At 35.0% G+C, this 23,601-nt stretch overlaps 1 protein-coding gene and 1 long non-coding RNA gene across 2 annotated transcripts; one reads left to right on the top strand and one right to left on the bottom strand.

Moving 5' to 3' along the window:
• Window positions 1-1,067: 1,067 nt before the first annotated feature.
• LOC109185084 lies at window positions 1,068-1,443 on the bottom strand. The gene is made up of 2 exons (XR_002054929.1): window positions 1,288-1,443; window positions 1,068-1,102 (listed from the first exon to the last, which is right to left on the bottom strand). It is a non-coding gene; the product is annotated as an uncharacterized LOC109185084 (long non-coding RNA).
• Window positions 1,444-10,470: 9,027 nt separating this feature from the next.
• On the top strand, window positions 10,471-12,301 carry LOC109185050. The gene is made up of 3 exons (XM_019335048.1): window positions 10,471-10,891; window positions 10,980-11,336; window positions 11,442-12,301. The coding sequence occupies exons 1-3, from the start codon at window positions 10,471-10,473 to the stop codon at window positions 12,299-12,301; spliced, it is 1,638 nt and encodes a 545-aa protein (XP_019190593.1).
• The last annotated feature ends 11,300 nt before the right edge of the window (window positions 12,302-23,601 follow it).

The raw sequence follows: 23,601 nt of genomic DNA, 5'->3' as shown, positions 1-23,601 counted from the left end.
TTACTACTCAAAACACTACAAGAAAAATGCACATAGACAACGGTTAATAACCATTGTCGTAGGGGTAAAATTTCTGTTGTTGAAGCCGGTGTTGTTGTAAGTCCCGCGCATAGACAACGGTTTTTAACCGTTGTCTTTTCTAGAAACAACAACGGTTTTTTAACCGTTGTCTATTAAGTGTTGTTGAAGCTGGTGTTGTTGTAAGTCACGCACATAGACAACGGTTTTAAACTGTTGTCTTTTCTAGAAACGACAACGGTTTTTTAACTGTTGTCTATTAAGTGTTGTTGAAACCGGTGTTGTTAAAAGTCACTCACATAGACAACGGTTTTAAACCGTTGTCTTTTCTCGAAACGACAACGATTTTTTAACCGTTGTCTATTAAGTGTTGTTGAAACCGGTGTTGTTAAAAGTCACGCACATAGACAACGGTTTTTAACCGTTGTCTTTTCTATAAACGACAATGGTTTTTTAACCGTTGTCTATTAAGTGTTGTTGAAATCGGTGTTGTTAAAAGTCACGAACATAGACAACGATTTTAAACTGTTGTCGTTTGTTTCAAAGACAACGGTTTTTGACTCGTTGTCTATTCAATGTTGTTGAAACCGATGTTGTCTCAACAGTTTTTAACCGTTTTTAACCTGCTTAAATTTTAATCGTATAAAAAATCAATTTATCCATTCACCATAGCCAAGTGTAGTTACATAATTTTGCACAAGCTATGGTTCAAAATACAAAAGAACTAATTAACAAGTCTAAATACTTCCATGACCAATTCAAATTGAATCATATATCATCCAAGTCATAATACTACAAAAAACAATTCCACAAACCAAATCTAAATGATCACAACATTCTAATGACCAAATCATACCTACTCCCTATTGATGCATTAAAAATCTAAGTCATTCAAAATAAAACTTTAAAAAAAATGCTAAGCAACCTGTCTCTGACAACCAAGCCAAAGCTGATTACATTGTTCAGCTTGTTCACGTTGTTCAACTTGTTGCAAGGCATCGATCTCCTGAGGACGAGTCATCCAAGCATGGGCCTCCCTCATCTATTCGTCTTTGTAAAGAATGGTTTCCTTTGCAATTCTGTTCTGAAGATTGAAGAATATTCAATTTGTCAGACTGCAAAATTCTAATCAGCAGCTAATGTTGCACAAGTACTTAAATATTTTAAATCATAAAAGTATCAAATGCATTCCATAATGCAGTTTCTCCATGTTACCATACTACAAAGCAGTGAAAGTATTTTCAGAAATTATGGTACATATGAATTGACCTGTTCCTGCAATTCCATAAACTGATGTTCTTTCTCTTGAATATGTTCCTGAAGTTCATGAAGTTGCTTAATATGCTGAGCTCTTTCAGCTTCAGAGTTGTCCCTCTCTCTCCTGGAAATTTATGAACTTCAGTAACAAATATAATAAATAAAGCAAAAAATATCTTAATTCTCTAACAATTTAAAGCTTTTAGTTGAGGTAGGGCACACAATTCAACAGTAAGATCATATAATCACCCATCACCCCAAGAAACCATTTTAAGTTAGGTGATTGTTTGATTTGAAACATGAAAATCATTACTGCTAGTGCAATGTAGTTATGTAATTCTTCCCATATTAAAACTATATCGCACATGCAAGCTCAATGGTCATAAACATGAAACTTAGTTTACACAAAGAATTAAGATCAAGAAGGCTTACATTCCAACAATGTGACGACACACAGTGATATTCCCAACATTGCAGTCACACTTAACATTGCTCTCAGACCAACTTGGCCGCGGTTACGCTATCCCAACTCCTTCGAATTTGCATGAACGAGCATTGAACTTCCAAGATGTTACACCCATATATGGTAGTGACAATCTGCCCACCATCTTTGTGCTTGCCATTTGTTAAACATCTCTCAGCTAACAAAAAGCAACATTGTGATCAAATGAGTGAGTGTATGGAACCATAAAAAGGTAAATCCAATTAACAGTACTAGAACAAAAATTTTTAGAAATGTTGTAAACAATGTTTATGCTAAAACAAAGTATATTAATTGAGATGTAAACAGCCAATAATTGTTGTGTTTAATAGTACTTCATATTTTCTAATTTGTAGAAGTCTTAGAAAGGATAGTCTATTGTTTTTTTTTTATAAGAAGAAGATAGACTATATGCAATGCCACATTAAAACATAATAGTAAATCTTCTCTGAACAATGGTCACACTCTCAACAATGTGTGTATAAAATTCATCTGCTTAGCTTGAATTACGTTGTCCATCCATATGGTAATAATCAAGATAATTTTTCACCATGATAAACTATCACATTTTTATTAAGGGATGCCTCTTGGTTATGCATGTTAGTTACCACTACTAATAAAAGATTCAGCTGGACCACACTGAGTAGAAAACAAAAGAAAATGATTTATCCAACTATCACATTTCACATTTCTAAAGCAGTGTGCTAAGGGAATTCTCCTGGTTATGCATGTTAGTTATCAATACTAATGAAATATTCAGTTGGACCACTCTGGCACACTGCCTTTAAAAAAAAAAAAAAAAAAAAGCATTTATCCCACACCATTCAGAACTCACCATGATGATTTCATGGGCACAATTACCTAAATATGAAATATCGAGTGGAAATAAAACATTACAATCACTTGACATTCTTTAAGTTGCTAACGTATAAATAGTTTGGACTAGTGATGAACATGTATAACACTTCATTGAAGTTCTTATTTGAAGTTTTCTGATCCAGTTGAGCCTGAAATATCTCTTAGGTGATTAAGGAAAAGAATGGGCATTGAGTTCCATTGAGCATTGAAACTAGCATATTGTGGGAGAAAGAGCTTGATCTGGTATTGTATATAAGCACAAGGAAAGGAGAATTCCAAAGGTATCGATCAGTGCAATACATACCTTTCCAGGATGAATTTCCCTTCCTTGTATTTCTGGCTTTTGTCCTCAGCAGATTCCTAGAGTTATTAACACAAACTTATCACCACAAACTATTGGAGAAACCATGTCAGAAGCATGTGTAACAATAGGTGATTCAAGTGTGTCACGTGACGAATGAGAAACTCACATATTTCCAGCCAAGCCAACTGCAGCAGCCCACACAACAGATGTCAACAACAGTGTGCATTCCTGTCATCATCATCCGCTCTTCCCTTTCCCCTTCAAACACATTAACGCTGTAACACAAAAGGAGAGATTGAATTGTTATGGCATCAATATGAGAGAAGCAGTTCTTTCTGCAGTTCCACAAGAAAGCTAAGCACACAACATTAATGAATGTGATTAGTTTTGAAGAAATAAAGCTCTTCTCAACAGAATTGTTCCCGTCAATTCTCTGCAAAAATGTGAACTGTGCTGTTGATGTAACTCTGTTCTATCTATTCAAAGTTACGAGCAAAGAAAAGGCATGCAATTTATTAGTAAGATCACAAGGTCATTCATTTGATCATAATTTTCATTTAAAAGTTCATATGCACTCTTTTGAACTAATATGAAATACAAAATATGAAAGCAGGAATGTGGATGTCCGGAGGAATGCACAGTTATCAAAGGTCTGAGTTTGATAACAGCTAGTAAAGATTGCACACTGTTACCATAACCTCTGTCGAAAAAGTTTGGCACTCTACCACTGAATACTTACACATTCTCAAAGAGATATATGCCTTTCTATGCCTGCTGTGGAAATACTGAAAGCAGAGGTGAACACTTGGTTAGAATTAAGCAAGTGTATCAGACATGGGCATTGCTTAAAGAAAGGTTGGAAATTCTGCTTCTAAAGAGTGAACTTTGGGTCATATGGATTGTTTTCCACCTAAAAAGTATTAAATATGAAAAACAATCATATATCTGCAGCATTTAACAAATTTTACTAAAAAAAATCTATTGGAAACCACAAGTAGCCACTACAAGTATGCAACAAATACAATTTACTTCTACAGTTAAGATTACAAAACAAAACCACCACCATATACACATACATAAATAAAACATGCATTCAAGGATACACACAGAATATATGGCCTTGTATCTAATGACAATCCCTTCTCCAAAAACTCAAAATAAATTTCTTAAAATATCACAATAACAATAATATTTGAAATAAATCAACAAAAAATTGAAATAAATTAAATATAAAATAAATAAATAAACTTACCAGTTGTGAAGGATGGCGGCTTCGGGGATGGTTGTGGCGTTTGGCGTCGGTACGTAGCGGTCGCGAGTGAGGCAGCGTTGGTGGAGGAAAGGCAGCGGTGGCTTCGGATGGCAGCTACGGCGGAGGAAGGGCGTCGGCGTCGGCTGTGGTTTCAGATCTATTGGTGGCGGGCGGAAATGGCTAAGGTCTCAGATTTGAAGAGAGGCTGCCAGCAGATCTATAAATTTGGCTGAAGAAAGGAGGAACGTCGTCTGTTTGAGGTGATGCTTGCCGGCTATAAGCTTGAATCTCCGATGAAGGAATAAGTCGTAAGGACTAAGGAGGGAGGAGGTTTAGGGAGAAGGCGCCACTTAGTGAAAATTTTGAGGCCAAAATTTGGGTATGGCGCCATCTTAGGGATATATTTTTTATTTTATGAAGATATTACTTTTTAATAGTGCCAAATGATAAAAATCTTTCTTGTAAAATATTTTTACTTTTCTGACGTTTTATGTTAAAATTAAATTTTAAAATAAAACATTTAGGGACGTTTATTATAAAACGTCATTGATTCTATATCTTTACTGACCAAAAAATTATATTTCGTCAGCAAATATTACAAAAAAAAAAATTATTGTCTGTACCAAAATATATAGTGACGTTATTTAATATAACGTCGTAAATAATAACAGAAGGCGGTTATATAAAAACCGATGTGTATTAAGTGACATAGTATATAATAGAAGACGGTTATTTAGAAAACCGTTATCTATTATGTGCCGTAGTATAACAACATATAACATAAGTCGGTTATTTAAAAAACCGTCTTCTATTAAATGACGTAGTATATCATTTATGTAGTAGTATATCATTATATTTGGACAAAAAAATTTAATTACATTTTTATTTTTGTTCTAGATCTTCTAAACATCTATTTTCATCTCGTAACAAAAACAATGAAGGTCCAAATTATAGGTAAAAGATAGGGTGTAACACTTTAGTAATCAAAAGTAAGTGTGCCTTCGTGGGTTTAGCTTTGTTTGATATGTTAGAGGTTTTGGGTTTTATCTTTCTTGGTGGCATTTTAACCTATATTTTATACAATCGTTGTCTTGGTTCTCAGAGACAACACAGAACCAAACTCGTTATATCTTAAATGTTGCACTTGAATAAATAAGGGTTGGTGTGGCTTGGTGGGTTTAGCTTTGTTTGTTATGTTAAATTATGTTAAAAGTCTTGTGTTTAATTCTTCCTAGAGGCATCTTTAACTTACTTTATAAAATTGTTGTCTTGGTTTACACAGAAGCAACCCAGTTATATATCAGATGTTGCACTTTAGTACATAAAAGTTTGTGTTGCTTAGTTGGTTAAACCTTATTTGTTATGTTTGAGGTCATAGGTTCAACTCTTGTTGTTAACATCTTTGTTTTCATTTTATACAATTGTGTCTTTTATAAAATAATGATGCGCAAAGACAACGGTTGGTTTTTTATAACCGTTGTCTTTGTAGTGTTGTGTATTCAAATACGCTTAAAGACAACATACCAATAACAATGGTTAAATAAAACCGTTGTCTTAAACAAATAAAGAACGCGCAACGACAACGGTTATATAAAACCGTTGTCATTGTAGTGTCGTGTATTCAAGTGCTATTAAAGACAACACATAAATGATAACGGTTAAATAAAACCGTTGTCTTTTATAAAATAATAATCCGCAAAGACAACGGTTTTAAAAAATCGTTATCTTTGTAGTGTTGTGTATTCTAGTGCGCTTAAAGACAACACACCAACGACAACGGTTAAAAAAACCGTTGTCTTTTTAAAAAAAAAAACGCACATAGACAACGGTTTTAAAAAACCGTTGTTGTTGTGGTGTTGTCTTTTCACAAAATGCACAAAGACAACACACTTATAACAACGGTTAAGTAAAAACCGTTGTCTTTGACAAAAGTGCTGCATCAAAGACAACGGTTTTGGACCAAACTGTTGTCTTTTATACAAAAGACAACACTTTTCTTAAAAACTGTTGTCTTTCTAGTGTTGTCTATGTGCATTTTTCTTGTAGTGAAACTTTTTGAAGTTTGATAAAGTAACAGACAGTTAATTCAACTTTAGAATGGAGTCAAAAACACAATTTTGAAAAAATGTTGGCTCTAACTTAATCATATTAGTAGTTCAAGCAGTGTAAAAAAAAAAAGAAAAAAAAAACAGTTGCACATGTTTAGCTACAAAATATTTTTAGTAAACTTGAATCTCTAAACATGACAAGAGCAACACTCGATTAAGTAAACCATAGACTCAATTAGTTTTCAATTACTAGATGAAAGTAAAAAGACAATGCAAATTCAGATGAGTTCAGCGAACATAGGATAATGCAGATCCTATGGCACGAGTATGGAACTTATGTATAATGAAGTAGAGTGAGAGCTTATTAGGGACTTAAAACTTATCTTTGGTAATGAAAGTAGAACTGTAATTTCCAATGTGCATAATTAGAGCTGATTAGTGACTTACCAGCTGTTGACAACAATTTACAATTAAAGCTCTCTTCAAAATCTTTTTATACAACAGAGATTGTGTAGTAGCTTACCTGCAGTTTAGTCAACAACTAATAAATTAAAATATGACTGGCAGCCACATGATAGTGAATTTCTACCACCTGGATTAGAAATTACATGATTAGGGACTTAGTGCTGATTAGGGACTTACCATTTGTTGACACCAACTTTGTAATTAGGAAGCCTCCTCAAATTCTTTTAGGATGCAGACAATCGTACACCGCTAATTGGTGTTTTCCAAAGTTCTCTAAGTATGCCTTTAAGTATTGTTACAAATGGTAAGTGTGGTCTTTAACACAATTCACTTCCTTAATGAATAGTTGTTAATATTCGTTGATACTGTAATTCACAACTTCTTCTGCAATTCGAACGACAATTCGGACTACCCCAATGCAAGATTTGAGTAGCAGAATACCATTAAACAACATATCCAATAGTACGAAGCTCAACCAATATTTTTAGCGTTCCATTTGTAAAAATTGTCTAACAATAAAATGGGATACTTAATATTCTAACAAGTGTTTTGTACGGCTGTTATATAATTAAAGCAAATTGCGCTCGAGGTGACGGGGATCGTGATAAAGCACCGAGAACAAAGCGCCACAATCGTTCGTTCAACTTAAATAGAACACCAGATTCGCAACTAGGTATAAATTTAGAATTAAGCGATGTATTTATTACTTATATTAAACTACAAAGATTAAGTACGAATTTTATAGTCATTTGTCTTAACTATTAGTTAATAATAATCTTTGTTATTGCAATTCACAGTTTCTTTTCCGCTACAAACGACAATACAGACTACATCAACGCAAGATTTGAGTAGCAGAATGTCATTTAGCAACATATCAAATAGTATGAAGTTCAACAAATATATTGTAATAAGATTACTAAAAATTTATATATATAGTCAAATGGAATACTTATTATTCTAACAAATCTTTTCTACGATATCTTTTTAATTAAAGCAAATTGCGGTACAGTTAATGGGGACCGCGGCAAACCACCTACATCTAACCGTCAAAATCGTTGCTTCGACTTAAATCGAACCCCAGATTCGCAACTAGGTATAAATATACATTGAAGGAGAGGTTTTTATTAGATAGTTAGTTATAATGTTTAAGTAAATATTTAATAATCATGTATTATAATGGGATATTATTTTTTTAGGATTTGAACGTAATTGTTGTATTACAAATGACAAGAATCTGCAAATAGTCGTGGTAGAGCCGGAGAGTGAAACCATCGAGCATTGCCGAAATTTGATGTCAGATTTTCAGGAAGTTGTTGAACCGTTACATGACAATATGCCCTCAAATAATGGTGAGCTCATATGAAATGTGTTAGGACAAAAACATATTGTCTTTGGACGACACTAAACTACACTATTATGTTAAATATGAACTAATATATTTTTACTTTTTTTTAGATTATTATTTTGATATTGGTGATCCAGATTATGTTTGCGAGCATTGTAATTCATTTTTTTGGTACAATGAACGGTCAAGCAATTCAAGGTCATGTGAAAGGCCGAAATACTCCGCATGTTGTGTCAATGGTAAGATAAAGTTGCCATTCATGACAAAGCCTCCTCAAAAGTTGTATGATATATTCTTTACATCAAGTGATAAAAACAAATGTTTTTTAAAGAATATAAGGTCCTATAACACGTTTTGCTTCACGTCGATGGGTGGAAAAATTGATAGAACTATTAACAACGGAACATCGCCGCCTATATTCCGTATTAATGGTCAAAATTTTCATCGCATTGGAAGTTTATTGCCTTCACTTGGCATTCAACCTAAATTTTCCCAATTATACATTCACGATACAGAGAATGAGATAGAAAATCGCTTCAACTCTTTGAGGTATACTATTTTGTGTTACTAAACTATTTTAGGGCTATCATGGGTTAATACGGAAATTCTTATATTATATATTCTTCCTTTTTTACGGCGGAAAACAATGGTTCTACATTGCATCTTGAGGTAGTACATGACATTAAGAAAGTCCTAGATGAACACAATGTGTTGGTTAAGTCATTCCGGATGGCCAAGTCATTTATGGAATCTAATCCTCAAAGTCAAATTAGAATGAGATTAATAGGAAAGAGGACTAAAGATGCCAGAACGTATGCGCTACCAACTACTTCCGAGGTTGCGGCTCTCATTGTTGGAGATATAGACCCTTCCATAGGCCAGCGTGATATGGTTGTCGAGTCTAGATCTGGAGTCCTGAAACGAATAAGTTAATTAAACCCAGCCTATTTACCATTGCAATACCCAATCTTATTTCCATACGGAGAGGATGGTTTTAGGGAAGATATACATTTTGCAACACATGGTACTAAGCAAGATTTTGCAAGAAAGAGTGTTTCACAAAGAGAGTACTTCGCGTTCCGTATTCACGAAAGATCAAATGAGATCTCAACTATAATGTATGCTAAAAGGTTATTCCAACAATTCTTGGTTGATGCGTATACTATGGTTGAATCTTCGAGGTTGCTCTATATTAGGTCAAATCAAAAAGCTTTGAGGTGTGAGGCGTACAAAGGTCTCTCTGATGCGTTGACACGAGGTGAAGTTCAACCCAGCTCTCAAGGTAAGAGAATAATATTACCTTCAAGTTTCATGGGAGGAGCAAGATACATGATACAAAACTACCAAGACGTCATGGCAATTTGCAGATTTATAGGTTATCCAAATCTATTTATTACATTTACATGTAATCCTAAATGGCCGGAGATACAACGCTTCTTGGAGAAAAGAAATTTGAAAGCTGAAGATCGTCCGAACATTGTTTGCCGGGTTTTCAAAATGAAGCTAGACTGTTTAATAAAAGAAATAAAAAATGGGAAACTATTTGGTCGCGTAAGGGCAGGTGCGTACCGTAATTCCTTCTAAATGACATTTTTCATATAATACTTATGCACTGAACCTTATAATTCACAAGATCTAACTGTTTATTGACAGTTATATACACAGTTGAGTTTCAAAAACGGGGTCTTCCGCATGCTCACATATTACTGTTCCTACAATGGACCAGCGACTTTGCCCTTTTATGGACACGATCATTTCAGCCGAGATCCCAGACAAGCTGACAGACAATGAGTACTACAAAGCTGTCGAAGAATTCATGTTGCACGGCCTGTGTGGTGCTGCCAGGAGTAAATCTCCGTGCATGGCAAATGGCAAGTGTTCGAAGCATTTTCCAAAAAAATACATTGATGCATCACATTTTGACCAAGATGGTTACCCGTTGTATCGAAGAAGGGATGATAAGATGACAATAAAAAAAATGGAATAGAGTTGGATAATAGATATGTTGTACCACATAATCGGTACTTGCTCTTGAAATACAAATCCCACATTAATGTAAAGTGGTGTAACCAATCTAGGTCAATCAAGTACCTATTCAAGTATGTAAACAAGGGCAACGACCGTGTAACTGCTGAGTTTTATAAGACTACGATGGATGAAGCTGGTAATGAGATTGTGGATGAAATAAACATGTATTATGATTGCAGATACATATCTGCATGCGAGGCAGCTTGGAGGTTGTTTAGTTTTGAAGTCTAGTACAGAACTCCCCCGGTTGAGAGATTAAGCTTTCACTTGCCAGGCTGCCAATCAGTTGTTTTCAAAGAAGATGATACGATTGATAATGTCCTCAATAGAGAAACCGTTGGGCAAAGTATGTTTAATGCATGGTTTGTAGCCAACCAAAATTTCAAAGAAGCGACCTTACTAACTTACATTGAGATGCCTACCAAATTTGTGTGGAAAAAGGACATCCGTGAATGGCATCCAAGAAAGAAGGGTTCCTCAATTTGTCGAATATTCTATGTACCACCAGCTTCAGGTGAAATATATTATTTGAGGTGTCTATTGAACATAGTCCGTGGTCCAAAAAGTTTCAAAGATATTAGGACAGTTAACGGTGTTGAGTACTTGACCTTTAGAGATGCGTGTTATGCTCATGGATTGCTAGACGATGATAAAGAGTACATTGATGCTATAAATGAAACAAGCTACTGGTCAACTGCGCATTCACTGAGGAAGCTATTTGTTGTTTTACTAACATCATCCTCAATTATTAGACCCGAAAATGTTTGGAATCAAGTGTGGCAACATTTGTCTGAAGATGCTCAACACTATCAAAGAAGAATATTAAAACAACAAGGTAATGTAACTTTTTTATGATACAATAAAGTTTTCAACAATTTTCTTAGGTTATACTTATAACTATCTGGATGTTGTTATCGTAACAGATTTGGTCCTAACAGATGAAGAGAAAAAGAACTTTGCATTATTGGAATTGGAAAACCTTTTGGGGCAACAAAACAAGTCTTTAAAAGACTACCCTCTGATGCCAATACCAAGTACTGATAATTCAAGGTTGTTTCAAAATCGTTTGCTTTTTGAAGAGTTGTGTTACAATTCGGAACAATTGAAGAAAGATTCTGAAGTGATGTGTGCCAAACTAACTGAAGAACAGAGTCTCATTTATGATACTGTTATCCAAGATATTGCAAGCAATAAAGGTGGCTTATTTTTTGTTTATGGATACGGTCGAACAGGAAAGACTTTCTTGTGGAGAGCGTTGTCAGCTGCAGTCCGATGCGAAGGTCAGGTCGTTTTAAATGTCGCATCAAGTGGCATAGCTTCTTTGTTGTTACCAGGTGGCTGAACTGCACACTCGAGATTTGCAATACCTATTGCAATAAATGAAGACTCTACCTGTAACATTAAACAAGGTAGCGACTTGGCTGAATTGTTGATAAAGACGAGTTTGATAATTTGGGATGAAGCTCCCATGATGCACAAACATTTCTTTGAAGCGTTAGATCGAAATATGCGGGATTTGTTGCGTTTTGTAGACCCTCATAGTGAAATGAAAACGTTTGGTGGTAAAACAGTTATTTTGGGTGGAGATTTCCGCCAAATTCTTCCAGTAGTTCCAAAATATACACGGCAAGATATTGTTTCTTCAAACATAAATTCATCATATCTATGGGATAGTTGCAAAGTTTTAAGGTTGACTAAAAACCTCAGGCTAAGTTCGGTACCCATCGGTGGGAACCGGCAGGCATTAGAAGAGTTTGCTAACTGGATTGCCAATATCGGCGATGGAAAGCTGGGTGGGCGGAATGATGGGTTCGCAGAGGTTGAAATACCAAAGCACATGTTACTATCATCCGGAGGGGACGATATTAAAACAATTGTGCACAGTACATTTCCTATGTTTGCAAATGGAAACACTGACCCCGAGCATCTGATAGGTCGTGCTATATTAGCACCAACGCTCGACGTGGTCAACGCAGTTAATGACTATATGACTGAGTTGCATAACGCCGAAAGAAGGTCATACTATAGTTCAGACGCAGTATGCAAAGCCGATGGAGACAACGGTATATTTGGAGATGTACACACACCGGAATTTCTAAACAGCATTCGGATTTCAGGTCTACCAAATCATACACTGACTTTGAAAATCGGTTCACCAGTAATGTTAATGAGAAATATTGACCATTCCCTTGGTTTGTGCAATGGAACTCGGTTGATAATCACAAAGCTAGCAGACTGGTCCTAACAAAGGTACAAAAGTGTTAATACCCTGAATGTCAATGTCACCCTCTGTTCCAAGATTGCCGTTCAAGTTTCAACGGAGGCAATTTCCATTGATGCTTTCATATGCGATGACATAAACAAAAGTCAAGGCCAAACGTTTACTCATGTAGGTTTAATACTAAAGAAACCGGTTTTTGTACACGGTCAGTTGTACGTAGCTGCATCTCGGGTTAACAATCCAGACGGTCTCAAAATATTGATAGTAAAAGACTCAAGTTCAACTACTACATCAACCACTAATGTTGTATATCATGATGTTTTCAATAATTTGTAATTTTGTAATGTATTCTTTTTATAGTACCATCACCTTGCAACTATTTGTAACATACCATTTTCATATGATTTTTGTTGAATTCCCAAATATATTTCATTTATATGTTCTAAATTTAACCGTATTAGTTCACACAATTTTTAACATAACATACACACAATTAATACTTTTTAATTTACATCTCGTGCATCGCACGGGTCAAATACTAGTTCTTTGTAAAGTAAATTGGGAGAATTTTTCTCTCTCCTCAAAATCTTAGGAAAGTTTAATCTTGGAGATTTCCCTCTCTCCTCATTCCCCAAATATTAAATAACTTTTAATAAAATTCTTCTAAACTCAAAATAATATTTCAACTTCACAACTCCCAAATTCTATTTAAGTTTAGTAACATGTTTGAAATTCTCAAACACACATTTACTACTCCCTCCGTCCCATTTTGTTTGTCTGGTTCGAGGCTTGATTGAAGCTATTTTTACTTCAATTTTTCATAAGTATATAAAATTTATATATTTAGAAACTACATTAAAAGTACTATTAAACATAAAAAATCAAATTTAAAAATAATTAAAAATTACTAAAGAAAATAAACAATGAAGAAAGAGTTGGATTGACCAATAAATAGTAAACAGGACAGACAAAATGGGAGAAAGGGAGTATATAAATATCCAACCATTACACTATATGCATATTATGTTTAATAACATTCATCTTATACTCTGTTTATAATATCTGTTATATATGATCATATGTCTAAACTTTAATATATATATATATATATATATATATATATATATATATATATATATAACTATAGGTACATCATATATTTTTCCATTCATTCGGTAGTATATTCATAATGTTTATTCTATATGTTCATTAAAAACAACGCTTATTATATTTAAACATTACACTATATGTGATGTAGTGTATGGTAAAGCTGTGAATGCTCATTAAGCATGCTACCTTAAACCAACATTATCATTTTGGATCGGTTGACCATTATTCACGATATAATGATTCTTAGTAGTACAGTATTATGTGATTTTTTATTTTTTTTTTAAATGAAAATTGTATTACTTAAAAAGAAATCATATGCAATACAAATAATTAGAGTATCTCCAACGGACGCCAATTACCAACTCCAAAACATCATCACCTCAAATTTCTCTCTCCAAGGTAGGACGCCATCGCACCATAACGCCAAAGGGAATGACGTTAATGAACAGTGCAGCGCTATATAATGCCAAAATACCCTTTTGCCCTTGCTTTTTTTTTTTTATAATTCCAAATGTATCCTTTAATTGTTTTATATGTAATTTTTTATTTTGTTAAATACTTATATTTAAATTTTTTATTATTAAATAAAAATTATACCATTTTAAATATCTCATTCAGACGATCAAAACAAGACTAATATTGAATATATATTAATTAAAATTTCAAATACATTAAACATAACTTGAACATAATAAATTTAAAATACATACGACATACATCAAACATGACTAGAACATAATAAAAATTAAAATACATAAGACATAATAATAAAATGTACTAGATGTTGTATGTTGTACTATTATTGTGGAATAAATTAAATTTTCAAAAATATTGTTAAATTCGATTTTTTAAAATAATTAATGTTATAAAAAAAATTAATGTTAATAAAAATTATTATTTACATTACAAATTATATTTTATATTAAACTAATTAAGTTCGAACTGAATTATATTAAACTAACTAAATTCGAATTAATATTTGAAAAATAAAATTATTTTAGTGTAGAAGTTTGGTGTTTTGGTGTAAATGGATTGGGAATATATAAAATTTGGTGAGAATATGCTGAAAATATTCCTTCTGATGTAACATTTGCTGGAAAAATTTGATGTTTTGGAGATAGATAGGTTGGAGATGCTCTTATGCCACCTCGTAATCTAATACAAAAAAATCTCAATCTCAATACAAATTTATACCCAATGTAACTCTAATAATGGACATAAAGGTCCAATACATGTATTCTCGCAAATTATGCTGTGAAAACGTGGTCACCATGTGTATGGTAAACACATGGGTAGATCTATAATTTCTATATTGTAAATATATAATTTTTTATTATTTTTTTTGAAAACGTAGATTAATAATTTTATTTTTCATTTGTTGTTAAAGATATTATGAATCTACAGTACAGAAATTACTACAGTATAGAAATTATGAATCTACAGTATAGAAATTATGAATCTACAGTACAAGAATTATGAATCTACAGTACAAAAATTATGAATCTACAGTATATATAAATATAGAAATTATGAATCTACAGTATAGAAATTATGAAATCTACAGTATATATCATGGTTGCAAAAATCGCGTCTAGGCGTCGATTAATCGGCGCCTAGGTACTAGGAAGAAGGCCGAAATCGGCCTCCTCCGCGGCCGGCCGGCTAGGCGGTCTAGGCGGCCGCCTAGACCGCCTAGCCGGCTGAACCGACGCCGAACCGGCTCTTTATTTATTTATTTTTTTTTTTTTTTTGCGTTTTAAATTGCGAAAAGTTCGGGAAGGCATAACTTTTGACTCGGTTGTCCGTTTTGGACAATTTAAAAAAATGCTTCTTTAGCTCTTAATTTTAGGTTTTTATGTATTTAGATGGTTTAAACAATCTTTTGAACACTTTTACAACCACTTTCGTAAATAGTTTCTAAGAAATAACTATGGAAACCTTATGTTTTCTTACTAAATTTTAAAAAATTTTAATTTTTTAAAATAAATAAATAAAAATAAATAAATAAAAAAAATCGGCGCCTAGGCGCCCCCTTGCCGCCTAGGGGGCGCCTAACGTGTTTTGCAACATTGGTATATATAGATATAGAAATTATGAATCTACAGTACAGAAATTATGAATCTACAGTATAGAAATTATGAATCTACAATATAAATGTTATGAATTTACAGTATAGAAATTATGAATCTACAGCTTAGAAATTATGGAACTATCCAGTTAACAATAAATGAAAAACAAAATTATGAATCTACGTTTTTCAAAAAATAATAATAATAATTATGAATCTCCAGTATAAAAATTATGGATCTACCCTTATGTTTATCACGCGCATGCTGAATACGTTTCCATAGCATAACTATTGATGTATTCTCCCCTCCCCCTAGGTCCATCATAAAAAAACCCAGCCCAACCTCCAAATCCTAACCACATTTTACTGTTTTAGTATTTGTAAAAAGCAAGGTGAACAAAGTGATATGGTTCCACGTCGTCTCTGAAATTTTTGTCAAATGACATTAAATTCGAAAAAATCTTCTACATACTAAATTGATTTTTTGAGATGGACTTTCATCTTAAATTTGGATGCATATAATTGATGACTAAATGTATAAACCGTTTAATAATTAAAAACATAATTCGGGGTGTGTATTGCATTGGTAAAAATTATAGTTTAAAACGGCTAGTAAAAAATAATTGAAGAATTAAAAATGCGTTTTTTCAAATAAAAATAAAAGTAAAAATTGAAATGTGTGTTAGATGCAACAACAGTTCGACTCTAGTTCAGAACTAATGATTCACCATTCTGGAAAATAGCAAACCGGATTTTTATTTATTTATTTATTTTGTAAATTCTATTTTCAATTTTTAAAATAATCCAAATGCAACAATTAATTTTGTTTTTGAAATTTTTAAACAATAGTTATATCAAATATTTTAAGTTATATATTTTAAGAATAAGTGACTTCCCTTTTACTAGTATTAGGCTTTTTTTTTCAATTTGGAACTGAAATTACATGATTCTAAATTGAAACCGATAGTTTCGATTTCCAATTATTAAATCGAAACCAAAATCAGAACTATACGATATGATTTTAATTTAAATTTTATCTTTAAAGTGTAATATTTAGTCCAAATAATTCAGTTCAAACTGAACCGTGATTATTTCGTAATGTGTAGTGTGACCCCCACTAGGTCAACCTCTCCCTTGTGGATAGGACAGTGGTAGAGTGATCCATGTGTAAGATATGAATAAAAATGGGGCCCAGACAGAGGAAAAGGAAATCCCCAAAAAGACCCCACACAAGTATAATGATGGTAGCTTTAGAAAACAATGATTGTATTTTCCTTTCAAATAAAGCTGAGAAGGGAAGGGGAAAAAGTAGGTGGTGGATGTAGCTTAAAGCACTGCCCTCAATCAATTTACACACCATGCATTGTCCCCTTCCCCCTATGCCTATGGACATCATGCCCTTTACCCCCCACCTTGCTTTTCATCATATTTTCCCACCTTTTTTGCGGTGCAACAGCTAACTAGGTTTTCTTTTTCATTGCTTATAGTCTTAGTCAGATTGACTACTTATATTAGTTAATTGAAGAGTAAATATCCAAAATGGTCCCTCGACTATAGCTAAATTTATAAATTGGTCCTCGATTTTTAATTTCAACCAATTAAGTCCTTAACTTTGTAATTTTGACACGATTTGATCCTCCATCTATTTGACCGTTTGTTGACCGTGATCGACGATCTCCAGAAGAACCTTCAGCTCTCGTCGGAGCACGTGGAGGCCTCCAGATGACATTGCACTGGTTCGGAAACACATCATCTTCTTCGTTCTGGTATGAACTCAACTACATTGAATCCAAAGGGAGGATGAAGAAAGGCGATCGGATTTGGTAGATTGCTTTCAGCAGTGGATTCAAATGTAACAGTGCGGTCTGGAAATGCAACCAGAACCTTAAAAAATCGACGATGGACCATGAAATTACAAATATATCCTCAAAAATCACAGTCAACAAACGGTCAAATAGACAGAGGATCAAATTGTGTTAAAATTACAAAGTTAAGGACTTAATTGGTCGAAATTGAAAGTCGAGGACTAATTTGTGAATTTAGCTATAGTCGAGGGACCATTTTGGGTATTTACTCTTAATTGGAGATGCTTAGTAAATTAGCTAATAATTTATTACATACAAAATGACTTTCTCAAAAGTTGATCGAAAAATACTACTTTGATCAACTTTTTAAATTTTAATATTTTAGAACAATAAGCTGTTATAAAATCTAATTAATCAAATACTCATATTAATTGTTTAACAAAGTCAAACAAGTCAAAATTGACTGATAAGCTAACTATTTTATCAAAATGTCTTTTGGTTTTTCATTTTTAAAAGTTGTAATTATCACGTCTAAATTTGTAAATTTGTTGTGCATAATTCTAGTCTTTCATCAACGGATACAACTCTAAAAGTTATAACTATTACTTCAAGCTTTACAAGATTGTTGCAATTCCAATTCCTTACCAAATGAATTGAAGCTCTCTTTTTATGGTTAGGGTCTTGTCATCAAAGAGAATAGAATGAAATTAATTAGATGCTCATATGTAGTAGTGTAAAATCCCAACAGCATTACCATATACGTGACCACGGTTCGATTCTGGTTCTGAATTGACGATTCACAATTTTAGAAAATGACAAACCCAAATTAAAACTTTGTAAGAAAATTTCGGTTCCGGAACTGGCGGTTCTGATTTGAACTGCCGGTTCAAACCAAATTTTATTTTTAATTATATTTTCTATTTCTAAAATAGTTCAAATTGAACAATTTATTTTTGGAATATGATCGATAAATCAATTAAACCACATCTAAGGATTTACCTCATTCATTAGTCTTAATAACATTAGCGGTGAGGCTGTGAGGGCTGAGGTTTTAAATTTAAAATTCAAATTTATATATAATAAATTATTAAACATTAATTTAATACCAATATGTCATATAAACTTTAAATATAGGGAAAATTGTAAAAAATGCCCCTCTATAATATGCCAATTATCAATGTCACCCCTGAATTATGAGTGGTGTAAATGTTGCCCCTCAATTATCAAAATGGTGTACATATAGCCCTCCCGTAACGGACTTGTGGTTCCTCACCGCTGTCCATCACTGGTACTTCGAATCGAGGGAGGGAAAAAACAACTAAATTACATATTTACTCCGACTTAACGGTGTCATACACTAACGGGGAACCACATATCCGATACGGGAGGGGTTATATGTGCACCGTTTTGATAATTGAGGGACAACATTTACACCACTCATAATTCAGGGGTGACATTGATAATTGGCATATTATAGAGACGCATTTTTTACAATTTTCCCTTAAATATATTATAAATGCATGACTTCTCGTTTACATTATTACCTACTTTTAAAAGAGAGTAATTGTGTATTTTTTTTTTTGAATTTTTATTTACATTTAAAACTATTTTTAAGTTCAATAATTCAATTATGTTTTTTTTTTTAAAAAAAAGTATGCATGCAAAAAACCACAATGGGTAGGTGAATGCATGTTTTTTGCTTGAAAAACAAAATAAAAACTACTTTTTAAGTCAAGACCTTATGGTCTAATGATATCAAGGTTAGACTCCCAAATGGGAGGTTGTGAGTTCAAACCTTAGTTGAGGCGGTATCTATTATCTAATAGAGTTAGCAGCATTCAAAAAAAAAAAATAACTTTAATTTTTTCCCCCGCTTTGTAACTAGAACCGACCAATTGCGTACCGAAATCGACGGTTTTAGTTCCTAATATTATCAAATTAAAACCAAAACCTTTGAGTTCCGTTTCTAAACTGAAACCGTCCGTATGATTAATTCGACTTCTACAATACCCGGTTAGGTTCGAACCACCGTGCTCATCCTATGTTAGGAGGTTTTATATGCTAGGAGAGACCAAAATTGTAACATTTTTATAAAGTTAGAGTGATATTTGCAACTTCTAAAAGTAAAGGATTAAAATAACTAGTGATGGATATATAATTGGATTAAAATAACTAGTGATGGATATATAATTGGAGAGAAAAGAAGTTTTTTGCCTTTTAGTAGTTCATATCTACTGTATTTGTTGAAGTTAAGATGTATTCAATTTCTGTACAGTAAATTTTGCACCTTAAAAAAATGTAAATACCTTAAAGTCGAAAAGCTTTTGAAACTTGAAAAGGCTTAAATTAAATGTAACACTTTTGGCATATATAGTGCCATTTATGATAGGTCATAACACAACATATTTTTATTCACCCAAGGATAAGGAATAAAGGCTAATGGCTTACTAGTTACTAGTTTGGTAAGAAGTGCATTTAGTTGCGGTGGAAAATTTAGTCCGACAGTTGAATCTATTATTACTCAAGTTGTGTTTTCAAATTTGCTACTTTAAGTTAACGTTGACAAGTATATATGTAGCAAACATGATGTTAGAATGTCTTCTTGCATGGCTATGTATAAAAGGTTGTTTACATCTAATCAAGGAAAAAAAGTCTCTTGAATGTTTTTGGGTACATAAAAAGGGTCGAGATTAAATTTATAACCTCTTTAAGTTAATAAAGTTTGAAATTAATGTTAAAATCCAATCGTTATACGGTGGACTATCATCCACACAACTGTGTAGATCATGATTCAATATAAAGTTGTTTCTTTTAATTAAAAGAAGCAGTGTTGTTGTCGCAGTAAACCAATGGTGGACGTATGGAAATCCCTAGAGATTCTCGTGATCAACAGGATGTCTTTGAGTACATTGCGGCGGAGGAAGAGTTATTGGTTTTGCTACGGCAGGAAGAGCATTTTTAGAAACAACGTTCGAAGCAACTTTGGTTACAACACGGAGATCTCAATACGAAGTACTTCCACAAAGCGGCGTCCTCACGACGCAGGAGAAACCTTCTGTTGGGGATAAGAAATGCGGCAGGTGTATGGTGTGAGGGTACATGTTTGAACTCAGAGGTTTTACATTATTATGAAGACATCTTTCGATCAACGGCCACTATGCCGGCCATCTTTGATAGGGTGACAAGCCGGGTTACAGCCGAGATGAATACTGCCTTGCCTCTACCGTACACAATGAGCGAGGTCAAAGCGGCACTCTTCTCGATGGCCCCGGAGAAAGCTCCGGGACCAGATGGTATGTCACCAGGTTTTTATCAGCATTACTGGCCTATAGTAGGTCACGATCTATCCATGTTCGTTTTGCAAAGCATCACCAATCGCAGGCTCCCACAGGGTATCAACGACTCCAACATTGTACTGATCCCAAAAAAGAAGAGCCTGGAGAAGGTGTCTGATTTACGCCCGATTGCCCTATGCAACGTGGTGTACAAAGTGCTTGCCAAAATGTTGGCTAACCGGTTGAAGGAGATTCTCCAGAGTGTTGTTTCAATGACGTAGAGCGCGTTTGTTCCTGACAGACTGTTAACAGACAATATCATTGTTGCCGGGGAGGTGGGTCACTACTTACGAAGGAAGATGTGCGGGGCTCTGGGTTGGACTGCGTTGAAACTCGATATGGCCAAGGCGTGTGACCAGATGGAGTGTGGCTTTTTGGAGGGGATGTTAGTAGCGCTCGGTTTTGACCGGGCATGGATCTTACTTCTCATGATGTGTGTTACATTTGTGAATTACAATGTTCAGATCAATGGGGAAGTAGTGGGAATAGTTTGTCCTACGCGAGGCATCAGACAAGGGGACCCATTGTCCCCCTACTTGTTTATCCTTTGTGCTGAAGGTCTGTCTGTGTTATTGCAACAGGCTGAGGCCCGAGGTGATATCCATGGGATCAGGATTGCGAGGGGGGCCCTTCGGTTTCGCATCTCTTTTTCAAGGATAGCAGGCTGCTGTTCTTTAGAGCCACTCAGTTTGAAGCACATAGGGTGAAGGATTTCTTAGAGATTTACAGTGCCGCATCGGGACAGATCATAAATTACGAGAAGTCTAATGCCATGTTCAGTTCGAACACCGATCCAGCTATAAGGGTCTTAGTGATAGAATGTGTAAGGGTGCGTGGAACTACCGACTTGGGGTGCTATTTGGGTATACCATTGGCTCTGGGCCGCAATAAGTCAGCTACTTTCCGTTTTATTGAACAAAAGGTACGTGAGTGAATTGGAGGTTGGCAACAGAAACTGTTGTCAAGGGCCGGAAAAGAGGTACTACTTAAGAGTATTGTGCAGGCTTTGCCTATATTTACCGTGTCTGTCTTCCTACTCCCTGATCGTGTATGTTCTACTATCGAAAAAATATTTAATTGATATTGGTGGGGAGGCGGTGGGTCGGGCAGCCGTGGAATTCACTGGTTAAGTTGGAGCCGTTTATGTGCTCCGAAGATGTTAGGGGGCATGGGGTTCAAGTGACTCCACGAGTTTAATGTGGCTCTCCTGGCGAAGCAAGGGTGGCGTCTAATGATAAACCCAGATTCCTTGGTGAGCAGTTTAATGAAAGCCAAATACTATCCGCACGTCGACTTTCTCGAAGCACATTTGGAAGCAATCCGAGCTACCTCTGGCGAAGTATTATGGCGGGGCAATCACTTCTAAAATTGGGAGCTGCCCGCCGAATTAGTGACGGTAGAGAAACCAGGATCTGGGGCTGGCCGTGGCTGGCTGATTCGACATCCTCGTCTTTGTCCACTCCGTGAATCGACCAACTGAAGGAGGCTAGGGTTGCTGGTTTGTTAACAACACAAGGCGAGTGGGATATTGAGACAGTGCGAGACTTGTTTCTGGGTAACAATGTGGCTAGAATCTTAGCCACTCCTCTATCCCATGGTTTGCCGGACTCCTAGAGATGGCTGGGCGGCGCTCGCGGGGTCTACACGGTCCGACATGGCTACCAGTTGCCAATGGCGTCTATCATGGCCGATGGCGATGTTGGCGAGTTCACTGCATGGCGGAGATTATGGAACCTTCCAGTGCCGCCAAAGGTGAAGAACCTACTTTGGCGGTGTGTCCATGGTATCCTACCTGTTAAGGAAACTTTAAAGCTGCGATGAATATGGATTGGTGGAGGTTGTCTATTATGCAACTGTCCATCGAAAACGATGGAACATCTACTCTGTGAATGTGCTGTGGCGAGGCAGGTTTGGGGGGCGGATGATGTGCTCAACGGGCGAAACTTACAGTTCTTCATGGATGCGGTGCTCAGTAATGGAGATTCGAGCCAAGCGATACGCATAGCAGCTATCTTTTGGGTCCTATGGAGTGCTTGAAACGACAAAGTGTGGAAGGAGGAAATGAAGTCTCCAGTAGCCTTAATCAACCAGGTACATGCTTTACATAATATCTGGAAATCATGACGCAAAACCGCTGGTAATCCCTCATCAACTACTTCAGCCACCGCTATTTGGTCTCTCCCGCCACACCCTTGGATCAAGTGTAATGTGGATGTGGCTCTATTTGCGGACGGGGCGGGCTTTGGCGCAGTGGTCCGCAGTCACGAAGGGTATCTCATAGCAGCACAAAGTAGAAGGCTCGGCTGTATAAGTGATCAGTTGATGGCTGAGGCAGTCGTGGTCGTACGAGCGTTAGGATGGTTAAAGAACTTGAATTTGAATAATGTAATAGTAGAGACGGATTGTTTAAATTTCTCTATTGCTTTTAATTCCCGTTTGTTAGATTTTTCTTATGTTGGTTCGATTGTGAAGCAATGTTATCAAATTGCTAGTGACATTGGGAACGTGAAGGTTCGCCATGTCAAGAGGTCAGTGAATCACGCGGCTCATGTTCTCACACGGGCAACTGATTCCTCGTCTGTGCTGGGGTCCCTGATTCCTCGTCCCGCCCTCTTGTATTGCTGCTCTTGTGAGATATTAATGATATTCTGTCTGTTGGTTTCAAAAAAAAAAAATGTATTTTGCTCGCTCCTTCAATTATGTAGTTTTAGTCATTTTAATTTTTACGTTTTTCTGCTATTGAAGAATATCCCTCTAACTTTACAAAACAATAGTAATTTTCACCCCTCAAGTAATGAAATTGTGAACCTCCCTTGCGATTTGACTCATATATCCATGGATGTTTAAAAAACTAAAAAAGAAATAAAAATAAAAAGAGTTTCACAATTTGATTGTTCGATGGTTGAACCTTTTTTTTTTTTAATTTAAGTTAGGAGTGTATTCTTGTAATGACAAAAAATCATAGAACTAAAATGACTAAAATTATATATATTCATAATTGAAGGG

The sequence above is a fragment of the Ipomoea nil genome, unplaced genomic scaffold (genome assembly GCF_001879475.1).
Source record: "Ipomoea nil cultivar Tokyo-kokei standard unplaced genomic scaffold, Asagao_1.1 scaffold1310, whole genome shotgun sequence".
NCBI classification, from domain to species: Eukaryota; Viridiplantae; Streptophyta; class Magnoliopsida; order Solanales; family Convolvulaceae; genus Ipomoea; species Ipomoea nil.
Note: the sequence above shows the minus strand (reverse complement) of the source record. Positions and strands in the feature narration are given on the sequence as shown.